The 14,581-nt window shown below is 38.9% G+C and overlaps 1 protein-coding gene across 1 annotated transcript in view; it reads left to right on the top strand.

Annotated features, from left to right (window-relative positions):
- The first annotated feature begins 769 nt into the window (after positions 1-769).
- Positions 770-14,581, top strand: part of LOC107599109 (serine/threonine-protein kinase MRCK alpha-like) — a 59,648-nt gene continuing 45,836 nt past the window's right edge. The window contains exon 1 of the mRNA XM_016290611.1: positions 770-1,859. Within this exon, the coding sequence (XP_016146097.1) occupies positions 1,682-1,859 (178 nt within the window). The 5' untranslated portion in view covers positions 770-1,681. The remainder of the gene's footprint in view (positions 1,860-14,581) is intronic.

The following is a 14,581-nucleotide window of genomic DNA, read 5'->3' as shown; positions in this document are numbered from 1 at the left end:
TAGAGGCAAATTAATGCCATACAAATGCAGAATCAGACAAACGAGCTCACTGTTTGAGCCCAGATGAGTATTGCCATATCTGCTACAAGAGATGATTAAGTAATTTATATTTGAATAAATAAATAAATACATCAAAAATAAAATAATAATAATAATGAATAAATATGTTAAAATAATTTTTTTTAAAAACCTGAATATTTTAGAAATAGTTTGTTGGACCATCCTGTAAGTTTGGATGCGAAATGTGACCAAATAAACCCACATAAAAAATAATAAATAATACAAATGCTATATTTTGCATATTTGTATGTAAAACTTTATTCTTAACAGTCATGTTAGTTGTGAAATTAATTGGCAACAATCCTCAGTCTAGGGACCTGCTTGACTCATTTTGTACAATACACATGACCCATGCAAGAGTAAACTGAAGTCCTGGATCCTTGTGTGAATTCTGCCAGTCTTCTGTCCTTCCCTTGTCGATTATTTTGAGGCCCTTTGTCAATAAAAGTACCATCTAATTCTCACAAGGTATAAATAACAATAAATAAATAAATAAAAAGTTCGCGTGCAAATAGTGCGATAAATAGACGCTCAAGAACAGAAGTCGCGTTCGCCTGCATTGGTAACCATAGCAACAGTACGTTGCTCGAGCTTTTTCCGTCACCAGCTGACGTACGTCAACAAAAAAAAGTCCTGCCATTTTCACATTATTTATTTATTTACCACAAAAAAAAAAACGAGTGTTTTGTCATTTTTAAAACAGTTGACGGTTAGCGCACTGCGCTAGAAGACTATTTGGCTTGCGCGAAACGAACCTCAACAGCAAATGACTAACAGAAATCCCTTAAAAAGGTCCACCACCACCCCTCCCCCTTGAAGGTCAACGAATAAATGTGGGATGATTCGCACACTCTTCTCTAGTATGCGCTACTCTGCTGTTTCCCTGCAGCAGATGCCGTGACGGTCGCCATGATGATGTCGGGTTTTGCCTGCAGCAGCAGCAGCAGCAGCAGCGAGCTGTGAGAGACACTCACACGGCGACCGGGAGCGGAGCCGCGGAGTCCTCCGACCGACATGAACGAAGACGCCTATTTTCAGCCCCTCTCCGCAAAGCTTCTCTCGACAAGTGCATGACAGTTTTCGAAAGCAAGGCTCGCTCCTTCCGCCAGCGTTTTGTATATACGAAGAGAGGAATTTAAAGGAAAAACAGCTTGCTAGGGCTTTCGCAGTCCTGCCAGAGGAGGGGCATATGGGGCTTTGTAGCAATGCAGATCTCGTGCTGCTGATGCGCTTTTGTTACTGCGTAATGGATAACCACAGATATCACCATATCTCAGGGCATTGCTTTAAACTTCTTGGGTGACTTGTTTTTGTGAAAAGTGTCCTTTAAAGGGAGAAGCTGAAATCGGGAATATATAAGCCTAGGTTATATACGTCAAATCCACCGGCCAGGGCAGGGTCGATGGCTGCAAGTTCTCTGCATCTAAGGACTGCGAAATCATGATGTTGTGGATTGATATGGACGCATCGCTGCGAGAGGGACCATGATTAGGCTTTACAATATTTTTTGAGCCTTTAATTTTTTTGGAGCGTTCACTCAAGTGTGCCACTGGCCGGTCCCGTTTGCTACCGTGGGAGCAAAAACTGACCATACTGTGAGACATCAGCAGCAACTGAAAGCATGTCTGGAGAGGTGCGTTTGAAGAAACTGGAGAAGCTGATTCTTGATGGCCCGTCTCAGTCCAGCGGCCAGTGCTTCAGCGTGGAGACCTTGCTGGATATTCTTGTTTGTCTGTATGATGAGTGCAATAATTCTCCCCTTAGAAGAGAGAAAAACATCCTGGAGTTCCTAGACTGGGGTAAGACATATCTCATGCACTGCACGCGTCCCACACGTCAGTTGGGTAGCTATTCACTGTGACGTGCGAGAGGCAAACAAACTATTGTTTCATTGTCTGCCGTTTACCAGCTGCTTAACAGACTAAAGTTGCTGTACGGGAAAACCCACTGAGTTGTTTTCGAGGGGGGAACAGAAATGAAGGTGACATCATCGCTGGACTGGTTTGTGCATGAATGTGGAATGTGAAGCTCATCTGAATGAGTCTTCCTGCTTACTGCTCAAAACAAGGTGGATACAGTGCAGTGGGCTGTCATTCTGACTTGGGCCACTGCTAAACAAACTAATTTATTTATGGCCTCTGTGCTTGTTCGGAAGCAGAATAGCATGCATATTCTTTTTTGATGGCTCGACTGTTCTTTACATATTATTGTTCATGTTTATTTTGGTGTTTAATGTGTTTAATTAATTCTCTGGCAGTAGCTAAAGGTGCACTCAGTAATGTTTTGCGAACTTTTAAAGTTTACAAACGAAAAAGACTCCAGAGCAATCAGTCTTAAAGAAAAAGCTGGTTTATTCTACATGACTCGGGTCTCTCCTTCATGGACGCCGGCATGTTGAGATCACATGACCAGCTGTGTCACGCAACTGACCGCGTTGCTATTAATAATAATATGTTTTCTTTATATACAGTTTTTAGCCAGTGCTGAAGGCACTTCATAAAGCATAAATGTTCATCTAAAAAAAAAAAAAAACTCTTGTCTATTTTTCACATTTTTAATTAGTTGATTTCTTTATTCTTTTACTTTTCATTGTATTTTTATTGATTGTTAACCTTTTTATGATTACTATTTTAATTTTTTTAATTTAAAATGTCTTTAAAGCATTTAGAATTACCACTGCATGAAATGCAGATAAACTTGTCTTGTCTTTGCCTTGCCTAACAACAGCAACAGCAAAATTCAGAGTGATGGTATGGAACAGCAACTAGACCAGGGGTCTCTGGAGGGCCGTGTCCTGCAGAGTTTAACCCTAATTAAACACACCTGAACCAGCTAAACAATGTCTTACTAGGCATACTAGAAACTTCCAGGCAGGTGTGTTGAGTCAAGTTGGAGCTAAACTCTGCAAGACTGAGTTTGGAGACCCCTCTTCTAGAGCAGACTTCTTGCATCCAGGCTGATATCTGTCTGCATCACGTCAAAACCACTAATACTATTAGAACAAATGAGATGTGAATCATTAAGACAAATAGGCAAACTTTTATGTGGCAGAGTTCATCCTCCATCTGTAAATGATCTAATTGCTAGTTTAAAATGGAGCAGAATGAATGGCCTTCTAAAAAGTTTGGCATAACCAGCTGTCATGTTATGTAACTTTCTGTGAAATGAATAGAATGCAACAAACAGCACGCGTTTAAATTCGTTGACCATCGTCTGAATGCAGTGCCAATTCACAGCACAGTCCCTCTGTAGTTTGTTGTTTTGTTTACAATCTTCTGGTCCTGTGATTTTAATGAAAATGCAAATCAAACATGCCTTCGAGTGACTTAGTTAGATTCGTAGAGATGGCAGTGCTGGTCATTGTTGTCGTACCCGGGTCAGGACGTTTTTGAGATTTGTTGAGCTATTGTGCGTCATTGTGCATGTGTGCTTATGCAAACAAGTGTAAGTGCCCTTTTCCTGTGGGGAGTCTCAGTAGGGCAGCATCAGGAAACTCCGCTGGACACATGATGTCATGTGGCATAACCAGCTGTCATGTTATGTAACTTTCTGTGAAATGAATAGAATGCAACAAACAGCACGCGTTTAAATTCGTTGACCATCGTCTGAATGCAGTGCCAATTCACAGCACAGTCCCTCTGTAGTTTGTTGTTTTGTTTACAATCTTCTGGTCCTGTGATTTTAATGAAAATGCAAATCAAACATGCCTTCGAGTGACTTAGTTAGATTCGTAGAGATGGCAGTGCTGGTCATTGTTGTCGTACTCGGGTCAGGACGTTTTTGAGATTTGTTGAGCTATTGTGCGTCATTGTGCATGTGTGCTTATGCAAAAAAGTGTAAGTGCCCTTTTCCTGTGGGGAGTCTCAGTAGGGCAGCATCAGGAAACTCCGCTGGACACATGATGTCATATGGGGAAACGGCTGCGCATTGTGTTTGTCCCCTTTGTGGACTTGACTATTTAAAGATCGACTGGATAGGTCACTCACTCATGAGCTCATTAGCACACACTCACTCATTCATTCACATTTCAATGTACGCCGCTGTGACAGTCATTGGCATGGAGACCAAAGTCACAGTTTATTGTCACCGAGGTCAAATTTAGCTTCACAAGGGACTGCGTGTCTTGCTTCTTTATGACACACTAACATATTTTTATGGCGTTCGTATTTCAAGAAGGAGGCTGGAAGTCCGGCATTACTTTGTAACTGAAAGGCAATGAGGGGATACATTTGGCTGGTTGCTCTGGTTTTCCTCAGCATCTGTGGACAGTTCATAAAGACAATTTCAGAGGACACATCAGTCACTGATGATTTAGGTAAGAACAGTGATGAGGATTCCACATTCATCGTTGATAGATCGTAATTGGAGCCTTGAGGCAGTCACAATGTACTACAACATAATGAGAATCTCATGTATGTTGGGACAAGGTTGCTAAGTTGCAATTATATGCTAAACCCCCTGGAATGTCCCAGTCCTCCAGAGAAATGTATGCATAACCGTGCAATACACATAATGAATGATTCATTCATATTTCCTTCGCTTCCATCGCCAACCAAGTCTAGACCAGTGACCCAGAGCCATATTGTATTGTTCTGATTATTTTCATTGTGAAAGAGTTCAGGCTTTTCACTGAAATGGATCTAGGGCCAATTGGCTAAGATGTGTACATACTTTCAGCTTTTCATTCGTTTTCCCTTGACTGACCCTGTAGAAGATTGGAGGTAGCTTGGGGGAATGATTTGCCGGGGTTTCCCACATGATATATTTGTTAAGCAGTGCAGTATGTTAAACAGGTATTCCCTCAACTATGTTCCAAAACCTACAGGAATATAGAGTATTTTTCACTGTCAGTACAAAACCAAATTGGCTTAATGTCTATATGGAATCCTTTGACCAGTGAAAATATTGTTCAGACCTTTTCGCTTACAAAAAAGTACATACCACAGTTTTTGGACATGTTGCTGTGGTAATATTACAATATTCAGTGAATTTTATTGGTGTATTGTGTAAATACCATGGTACGCTGAAAAAAAAGGTACACTTTGAAACAGTTTTTACTCAGAAATGGCTAGTACATTTCACAGATAATTACAAAAAAACGGCAAGTAAAACATTAAATTAAACATGAAATTCTTAAGTAGAAAGACTGAAATAGTATTTTCTTGTAAAACGTCCTCCAATAATATTTGTTTTATTTATACTTTTTATTTTTTTAATTTTACAGTGTATGTGAATATGGTAATAAATTTGTAGCATGATATACAGTGTCTTTATTGTTAACGAAAACTATAAAAAAATATTTTTTGGTAATTTAAATAAAATAAAATATAAATATTAGATGAAAAGCATAGACTTAAAAAATCAGAAACATGACCTTGGCTAGCTAACTGAAATAAGCTCTAAAATGACTAAAACTGGAAAAAAAAATTAACTATAAAAAAATTACCAAAGCACATTACAAAATGAAGTCGAAATATAAATAAATACTATAATAGTATATAAATCAAAATACCATGGTATTAACATGTGATACATCATCGTGCCATGGTACGACTACATTATTGTTTGCGACTTTTTGTATTACACAAGAAAACCTTTTTGTGGATTTTTCCAATTTAATTTTGTTTTTTTTATTGTTTATTCATATTTTAATTTTTATTCATTAAATTTAAAAGTGAGGTCACTGGACATAAATATGGCTGTATTTCACAGTCCATTACATAGATGTCCTGCTAAAATGCAAGGCATGCCAGACATTGAGCTGCTCTACACTGAGGAGCAAGAGCAATGCCAAAATCCCAAAATAACACCTCCGCAATGTAGAGATCTGGATGCATTGTTCCTCCCTGTCACATGATGTTTCTCCTGTGGAGGGCTTGGCTTGTATCGCTCGGCTGTAATAGCATGGTTTAAAGCCAAAGAATTCACCTCTTCTCCCTCATCTGTCTCCATTCCCACTCCGGTCCCTCATTCCAGCAAACCCTCCAGCAGTCAAACAAGAACGTCTTATTTAGAGCTAACATTATACACTTAAACACCCGCCCATGCCTGGAGCTGTAATATGCGCACATATATGTGGGAAGAGAGAATGTTTTTGTCATTGTATATGTATTGTAACGCATTCTAGACACATGTTTAGGGTGTTTTCGCTAACAAAGATCTGTTATTCGAGATAACACTCACCAGTAACCAGCCAATGCTGCAGTGCATTGGTGCTCTGAGACCCTCCTTGCACACTGTAGATGAGGAAGATTGCTGCACTCTGCTTAGACTAAGGCCAGATTTGCATGGAAGTGCTGACTCAGAGCTCTAGGTCTTTGCTGCTCCGATGTGCAGTGTGAAGAGGATCATATGGCAGCTGTTTGATGCCTACGCTATGTCGTCGTTCTCTGTCTTCCTCTCTGTGCATCACAGTTCTTGACTGGCCAGCCTCTTAATCAGTCTGGCACTTCTGTGTACCAGCTTTGGCAGAGCAAAATAATGGACACTCAGTTTCATTCGCCATTTGAGATCTAAGTAAACAAACTGTGGCATGTGACAGTTGACCATGTTGTAAACAAAAGCCAAATGCTTTAATCATATGTATGTCAGCATCTGTATATGTGTATATAAAGTGGATAGATTTAATATGGAACTCAATTGGGTGTAGTTCACCCAAAAATGAAAATTTTGTCATTTACTCATCCTCAACATTGAAAAACAATATTGGAGCCCATTTACTTTCATTGTATGGACAAAAAAAACAACAACAAAAAACAAAACGGAGACCTTTTTAAAAATATATTTTGTGTTCTACAAAAGAAAGGCGTACATGTTTGATTTCATTTTTATTTTTTGTGACTAACTATATACCTTTAAATACAGGGTAATTTGGTAATTTGTTTAAAATTGGTGGATTTTATTATGAAAACTATTCCTTTAAAGTAACAGTACTTTAAAGGAATAGTTCACCCAAAAATGAAAACTTTGTAATCATTTACTCACCTTGCATCATTGCAAAACAACATTGGACCCTATTGACTTTTAATGTATGGAAGAAAAAAATCTAAATATATCTTGTGTTCCTTAAAAGGTTTGATGGACAATTACTTACCCTCATGTTGTTCCAAACCTGTATGCACTCATTTCTTCTGCAAAAAACAAAAGAAGATATTTTCAAAAATGCTTTGTTCTGCAGAAGAAAGTCATACAGGTTTAGAACAATATGAGGGTGAGTAAATGATGACAGAATTTTCATTTCTGAAAGAACTATCCCTATAAATATGTGGCAGGTTTGTGATCTATAAAAAGGGTGGCAGATCGGCTGTAATGCTGCATGCACACAGTTATCACTTGGCTTTAGACTGTGCTGCTTCCTGATTTATGTGCCTGAATACTTTGTGTGTGTGTGTGTATTTTTGGTGTATGCCCTTGAGCTTTGATGCTCTGGAACAGTAGACCATCCTATCAGAATGCTACCACATGCATTACTAAGCTGTGACACAAAGTGACCCAGAGATTTGACCTCAACATTCGATAAAGACTAAAAATATGACTTTAAAACCATTCCAACTCTAAATTCTGATTGGATGAGTGACATCCAAAGCCATTGTAAAATGACTACGAACACTAGCAGTAGTAGCTTCTAGAGTATAGGATTACATGCATGAAATTTTAGGGTGCTTTCACACCTGTAGATCGATTGCTTTGTTCCGAAACAGGGATTAAAATTATTACAATGTTGCTTTTTATTCTTGGTGCGGTTCACTTTCACATGGCAAAGTTTCTAAACGGACCAAATTTGTTAATACAAGTCACGCGCGAGTAAACTTCTTTATTTTCCGGGATTCCACTCAGCTGTCACGCATGTCATCCGTCAGGATGGAACGATAACAGCTTTGCGGGCTTATTGTTGTTGTTTTTTTGTAGCTGTCCTTATAATAATTTATCATTTTGAGCAGGAGTCTAGGATTGATTGGGAAAACATTTTAAAAATGCACCTACTACAAAGAAGAGCAATAAGACGGCATTATAAAATAAAAAAGTGCGCTTTGATTTTTGAATGGCAAAGATGTGCTCACCCACAGACATTCACAGGTTCATTTTGAGGTATTAGCAAAACAACAAAGTTAATGCTTTTCACGGAACTTACGTAATTACCCATCATAAATTGTGATATAGCCTAGTTCGTTGGTCCGTTGGATCGGATTGCTTTCTCACTACTAGAGTAGTGATTGTGTTTTTCAGCAATATAGTGTGCACCCTTAATTTACAGAGAAAAGAAGGTCAGGGACAAATCTGTAGATGGAAAAATCTCCATACGTGTGCATTTTTTTTTCTACTTTGCACTTTTTGTTAGAAAATGTTTATTTACTATTCAGGTTTTTTAAGGTATCTAATATTTTGATACTTGATTTCCATGATCTAAATATTCTTAAAAATTAAAATGTTGTTGTCATTTGGAAGTGTGTAGGCCTTCTTGCATTATTATGCTGTTACATTATGATTATATATTCAGTGGCATAAAATGGTCTTTAAAATGACAATAATATCGCTTATCGCAATTATTTCTGGGGCAATATATCGCACAACAAAAAGTTGTTATCGTGACAGACCTACTCACTACAACCGAACCGCTCCAGAGTTCGTTTTCAATCGAGCCGAGACTAACTCATTCAGGCGATCTCGGACCGATTGTTTTGGTGCGGATCCGAGCGCGATTGCCGTGTTCACATATGCCCAAACGAACTGAGCTAAGGGGGGAAACGTGCCAGGTTCCGAAACAACAGGCCAGGTGTGAAAGCACCCTAAGTCTCAAATGAAGAGCAAACAGCTCATAGGTCTTTTTTCTCCTGAAGTGTTTTCAGTGTAGAAATTATTTAGTTTGTCTCATGTCCCATTAGATTACATTGAGAGGGTGGGGTTTATGACCTATACTGGGACCAGCCACCTGGGGGCGATCGAAACGCGATGGCTTCACTTTTTAAGACTCGTGCGGCACACTTGTTCAAAACCATCATGGTGGACAGTGCGTATCTGAAGTGTCTCTGCGGAAAATAATGCATTATTTATCGGCTTTAAGATATCGGCCAAATTTTCTTATCAGGCCGATACCGATAACAGAAAAAATGAGCCGATATGGGCCGATACCGATATGGTGGCCGATATATCGTGCATCCCTAATTTGCACAGTCATTTGCGGGTTCAGTGGTTTTGGTTTGGTTTCTCTTTCAGTAGGCATGCATTTGTGTTTTGCATAGATTCCAGTCCTCGAGGGTCACGGAAAACTCTTGCCGGCCGTGCAGCACAATGAAGCAGTTTCAAGTGACACAAAATTAGGAAATCCTGTGGTTGTAGTGATTTTTGTCTGTTGGTTATCTTGGCTGACCCCAAAGACGGCCACTGTACTTGTTAGCCTTAAACATCATGTGCACGTCAGGCCATGTTTCGGTCCAATTTACCTCATGAGATTTCCAAATGACAAAAATACCCTCACACTTCAGTAACTATCACGCATGACCTAAACTTGATGAAGATTTCATGAGCTTTCCAAATTGTAAATGCCAAGTAATTTAGATAATTACTCCTGCATGCTAAAAATGCTGCACCCCATGAGATGAATAGTTAGACTGAATTGCTGTAATAGCTGCTTAGCTGTAAAACAGTGTACACAGTTTAGTTAGGTTTGTAAGATGGAAAATACAGACAATTAAACAGACATTTTAATAGATTGAAATTAGAATTTTATGTAGCCTCTATGACAGACTAGCCCTTGTCCATGTCATATTTCAAGCAATTCAAAACCATAGACTATAAAAAAAAGATGGATGACGCACCTTCAATCTCTTCCATTGTAAAAAAAAAAAGTGAAGCCGCCATTGTCCCAACAGGGCGCGGCCATATTGCGCTGATTTGGGACCGGAGTCTGCGGAGTAGAGAATTCGGGACCTGCACAGTGGCGAGCGAAGTCCCGCCCACACTCCCGCAGAGTCGATCGCAAGCACACGCCCCTTACCCCTTTTTAATTAGCCTGACTGCTCCATTTTTTGTCTGCTGAGAGGATTGTGTTAAAATAAGGTAAATACAACTCCAATATCCTCCTAAAGATCCCGGAAATGTCCGTTGGCGCCTCAGTTCACTCAGAGAAGCTGTCAGTCTCAGCTGTCAATCATGACGTCACACTCCCGTTTTTATAGCATCACTTAACTAACTAAAACCAAAATTATTTAAAAACGAACACTTGAACTTACATCAGCATGATACAATCTACATCAAATGACAAAAGCCATCTTTGGAAAAAAATTATTTGAAGTGAAATTTAATTATTTAGTTTGTCTCATGTCCCATTAGATTACATTGAGAGGGTGGGGTTTATGACCTATACTGGGACCAGCCACCTGGGGGCGATCGAAACGCGATGGCTTCACTTTTTAAGACTCGTGCGGCACACTTGTTCAAAACCATCATGGTGGACAGTGCGTATCTGAAGTGTCTCTGCGGAAAATAATGCATTATTTATCGGCTTTAATATATCGGCCACATTTTCTTATCGGGTTGATAACGAAAGCGGTGAAAATGAATTTATCGTCCGATATGGTGGCCGATATATCGTGCATCCCTAAACTTACAGTATATCATTGGTTACATTGCTGTTGGGACATTGCCTTTGCAAGGTAGCTGACTAGGTTTTGAAACATAAGCTTGTGATTCTCCATCATCCAAGGTTTATCATAAGACCCACAGTCATGGAAAATGGCAGAGAGATAAAGCCTATTCTGGTAACAGAATCGAAGTGTTTTTCTACTGCTTTTCATCTCAACAAATGCCCCATCTTACATTCCAGGCCTAAACCAAATGGGTTTTTGTGGGTGTGTTTGGCACTCAGGCAGTAGACTAGATTAAAGGCAATGGTGATGGCTGTCACATGTCAAATATATCAAGGTCAGAGATAAGTCCTCTCATTATGAGTGCTGTCAGCATGTATCTGGCCTGCTGTGGGGGGTTACAAGGAAGGGCATGTGTGCGAGGGGATGCTCTATGGATGGGGGAAGTTTTTTTTTAAAAAAGATGGGGGTTTTCACATACATGACTCCATAATGTTGTTGTAGGAAGCCGGTACCAGTTTGAATTTAATTCCAGTTATGCTTCTGGTTTGGTTGTTAAATAATTCTGTTCCGTAATACACAAAGAATCCAAACAAAGTGCGTTCTCGGAGGGCTTTGCGGTCGAGGCGGTATTTGCGTGTCGGCTGTTCAGTAGAGCTGAAAGAACATGGTTTGCCTCCCCCCACCTGTCTTGTCATCAGTCGACGTGTTTTGCAACATCTTTCTTTGAGAGCCGATCCACTTTTTGAACTCTTGTGTGCATTTGTTCGAGTCTTGTTGGAACATGTTTCGCCAAATGCATATTTTTGGGATACTTACGGTTCCAAGTCCTAGCACTGACACCTTTCCTCTGTAGGTTATAATTAGTAGTTGTTTCCAACCTAAGGGATTGACTGTGGCCCAGAAAGTGTCTGCACTGGAGGACTGCAATGTGTATATAGCCTTTTTGTCCCTTTCATGTATTCTTGCTGCTGAAAATGGGGGTTTGTGGCAGCTTTAGACCATGACTGCTTTCTGTCATTGTATAAAGAGTTCACATCATGTGATTTGGACTTGAGTCAAAGTTCCAATATTTGATTCTCAACATGCATTTTGTTTTAACTGCACTTATGTCTATGACTTGTGTCTTACGTAGCCAGACTTTGAGTAAATGGCAAAACACTATCCCAAAGCTTATTCTGGCCGTGAGCTGCCCACTTAAATAAGAAAAGACCATCTGACTAACATGTAAAGAAGAGGTCGACCGATAGTGGATTTTGCCGATACCGATAGCTAGGTTGAACCACACTGGGCGATACCGATTAATTAACCGATAGTTTTAAAATTGATACTGAACAAAAACTAAAATAGTGCTTTATTAACAAAAACAGTACTGAACCATACTAGTAGTAGTAGTAATAATAATAATAATAGTAATAGTAAATGTTGAAATTAACACACTCTAGAAATAATGTAATTTAAAGGAAAACTATGTGAATGGCGCTCTGTGCTGCGGCAGGATTTTCTGTCGGCTGCATTTAAATCCGCGTCTGAAGTTTCCCGCTCTGTTCAGCGTGCAGTATCACGTGTCTAAACAAATAGCACATGCTGTCAGTGATTTCAACCACTAGAGGCCGCTCTCGCACTGTGTATTGACAGCAGACCCTTCTCAGCCACTCCAGCAATGGACGCAACCCGGAAAACTATCGGCATGGATTTTTGCCGATAGTTCCAGCAATCAACTATCGGTGCCGATTAATCAGCAAAACCGATACATCGGTCAACCTCTAAAAGAGACCAACCACAGTTTTTGTTTTTGTTTTTACCAAAAATAGATTATACTACAATAATAGGCTGGTGTGGAAAAACAGTAAACATGTGGCACTTTCTGTGAATGATTGTACAGAAAACACTGGGGAAAAAGTGCAATATGTGCATAGATTTGTTATCTTACTTTTAAGTGCCTCAGAAAAACTAAATATATATTTATATATATAACATTTATAAAATGTATAATATAAAGTCAGCATGAAATATACATTTACCCAGTCTATTTTCTAAATGCATGTTATTTATTTTATTACAAACAATTCAACCATGCATATATAATTTTTTTTAACATTCTTATATTTTTATTCAAAATAGGGCTAAAATGATTAGTCAACATTATTGACAACGTCAAAAATAAACTATTGTCGACAAATATTTTTGTTGTCGAATAGTCATTTGTTGTCATATGACTAATAATGTAAGGGCCTGCAATAACATGGTTTGATCAGTGAGGTGCTGTAGTGCAAGACTGTAATTCAGCCCTCCCAGCTGCAGTCCAATAGAAGAAGACATATGAGAAGTGCAAATGAAGCCGAAGCAGTAGTGTGGGAAAGTTTTACAAAACTACAAACAAAAAATAATGCTGTTAGGGGTAAAGCCTGTGGATTAATCGGTGAAATAATCAACGAGTAGTCGGTTAATCGCTCCAATAATAATTAGATTAATCGATTATCAAAAGAATTGTTTGTTGCAGCCCTAATTTAAAATGTCATAAATCTTTTGGTGAAATGACTGACTTCTCTCTGCTGACTTCTTGAAGAATTTCATTTGCATAAAACCTGCCCCTTTCTTACAGTTGACTGCAAGCCCGCATTCAGATCTGAATTTTTTAATGAAAAAAAAAATCCCTTGTACATTCTTTAAAAATGTCCTTTTGATAGTCATGCTGTTTTGGAACAACATGAGGGTGAGTAAATGATGACAAACTTCATTTTTAAGAGAACTATCCATTTATCCTCCTGTGAACAATACAGCGAGAAGCATTTGTGTATGGATCAAGTTACACATTGCAGGTTACTAATAGGGTTTGATGTTTGCTTTAAATGGGAAAGTACGTTTGACAGACAGTGTCTAGCCCAAATTAAAATTTCACAGTGGCATGTTCCAGCGAAGTTGATTAGCGATTTAGGATAATAATGATTACGATGACAGCAGGGTCGGCGCCAGAGCGCACAAAGTGAGGGGGCAGGCACAATTTTTTGGGGGGGCCACACTTTTTTTTGGGGGGGGGAGGCTGCTTTGAAAAAAAAAATGTTTCTGAAAGTAATTTTCAGATGCAACGGGGGGAAAAACGGGATAAACACAAGCATGAAACTTGTAAATAAAATAATCTGATGTATAGCCTATGTACAATTTAATAACATATAGCCTAGTTTGATGTATGAATTGGGTGTTCGTCAAAGATTGCATGCGGTCGGAGATTCCCGTGTTTACAGCTCCATAAAATATCCTACTGGAAGCTCTGTAGTTTTGCTGTATAGGCCTATAGATAAAAATATGAAAGTTACAAACACACAACATTTTGAGTTACTTCCATTTCTGGAAAAAAGAATGTAGGCCTAGTAATTGATGTTATAAATACACACGCCTGATTTTTGTTTTAATTATCCATCGTACATAAAAAAACAACAAAAAACATTTGCAATCAAGACAAAAAAGCCAGAAGTGAATGTAAACCACTCACTTTACAACAAATCCTTTAAATTTAACCGTATCAGAACAGAATAAGAATTTAAAAATATATAATTCTAATGGATAAATATAATTGCAGTATATAATAATATATGCTTAGCAATAAACATGCCAAAACAAATTAATTTATAAAGAAACGTAAGGTAAAGTTGGGCTTACTTCTCTCAGGCACAAATCCAAATGTGTCCATATTCGTGATGTAGCTGAAGCTAAACTATTAGCCTTATTAGGTAAAATAGGCTTTGTAGTTCACGCACGTTCCCGTATCGACGGAAAAATATCATAATGAGCAAAAAATGCCACAGTGTAGCGGGTCTCACGCCGAACAGCACGGTGAACTGCTGCGCCGTTTCCAATTAATGCAGTAGCTTAGTGTGCACGTGAGACGCTGGCGCGATCAAACAGCTGAAACATCAAATAGACTACTCCGTCATTTT

Source organism: Sinocyclocheilus grahami, unplaced genomic scaffold, assembly GCF_001515645.1.
Source record: "Sinocyclocheilus grahami isolate Dianchi unplaced genomic scaffold, SAMN03320097.WGS_v1.1 scaffold260.1, whole genome shotgun sequence".
NCBI classification, from domain to species: Eukaryota; Metazoa; Chordata; class Actinopteri; order Cypriniformes; family Cyprinidae; genus Sinocyclocheilus; species Sinocyclocheilus grahami.
This window is presented reverse-complemented; position numbering and strand designations above follow the sequence as displayed.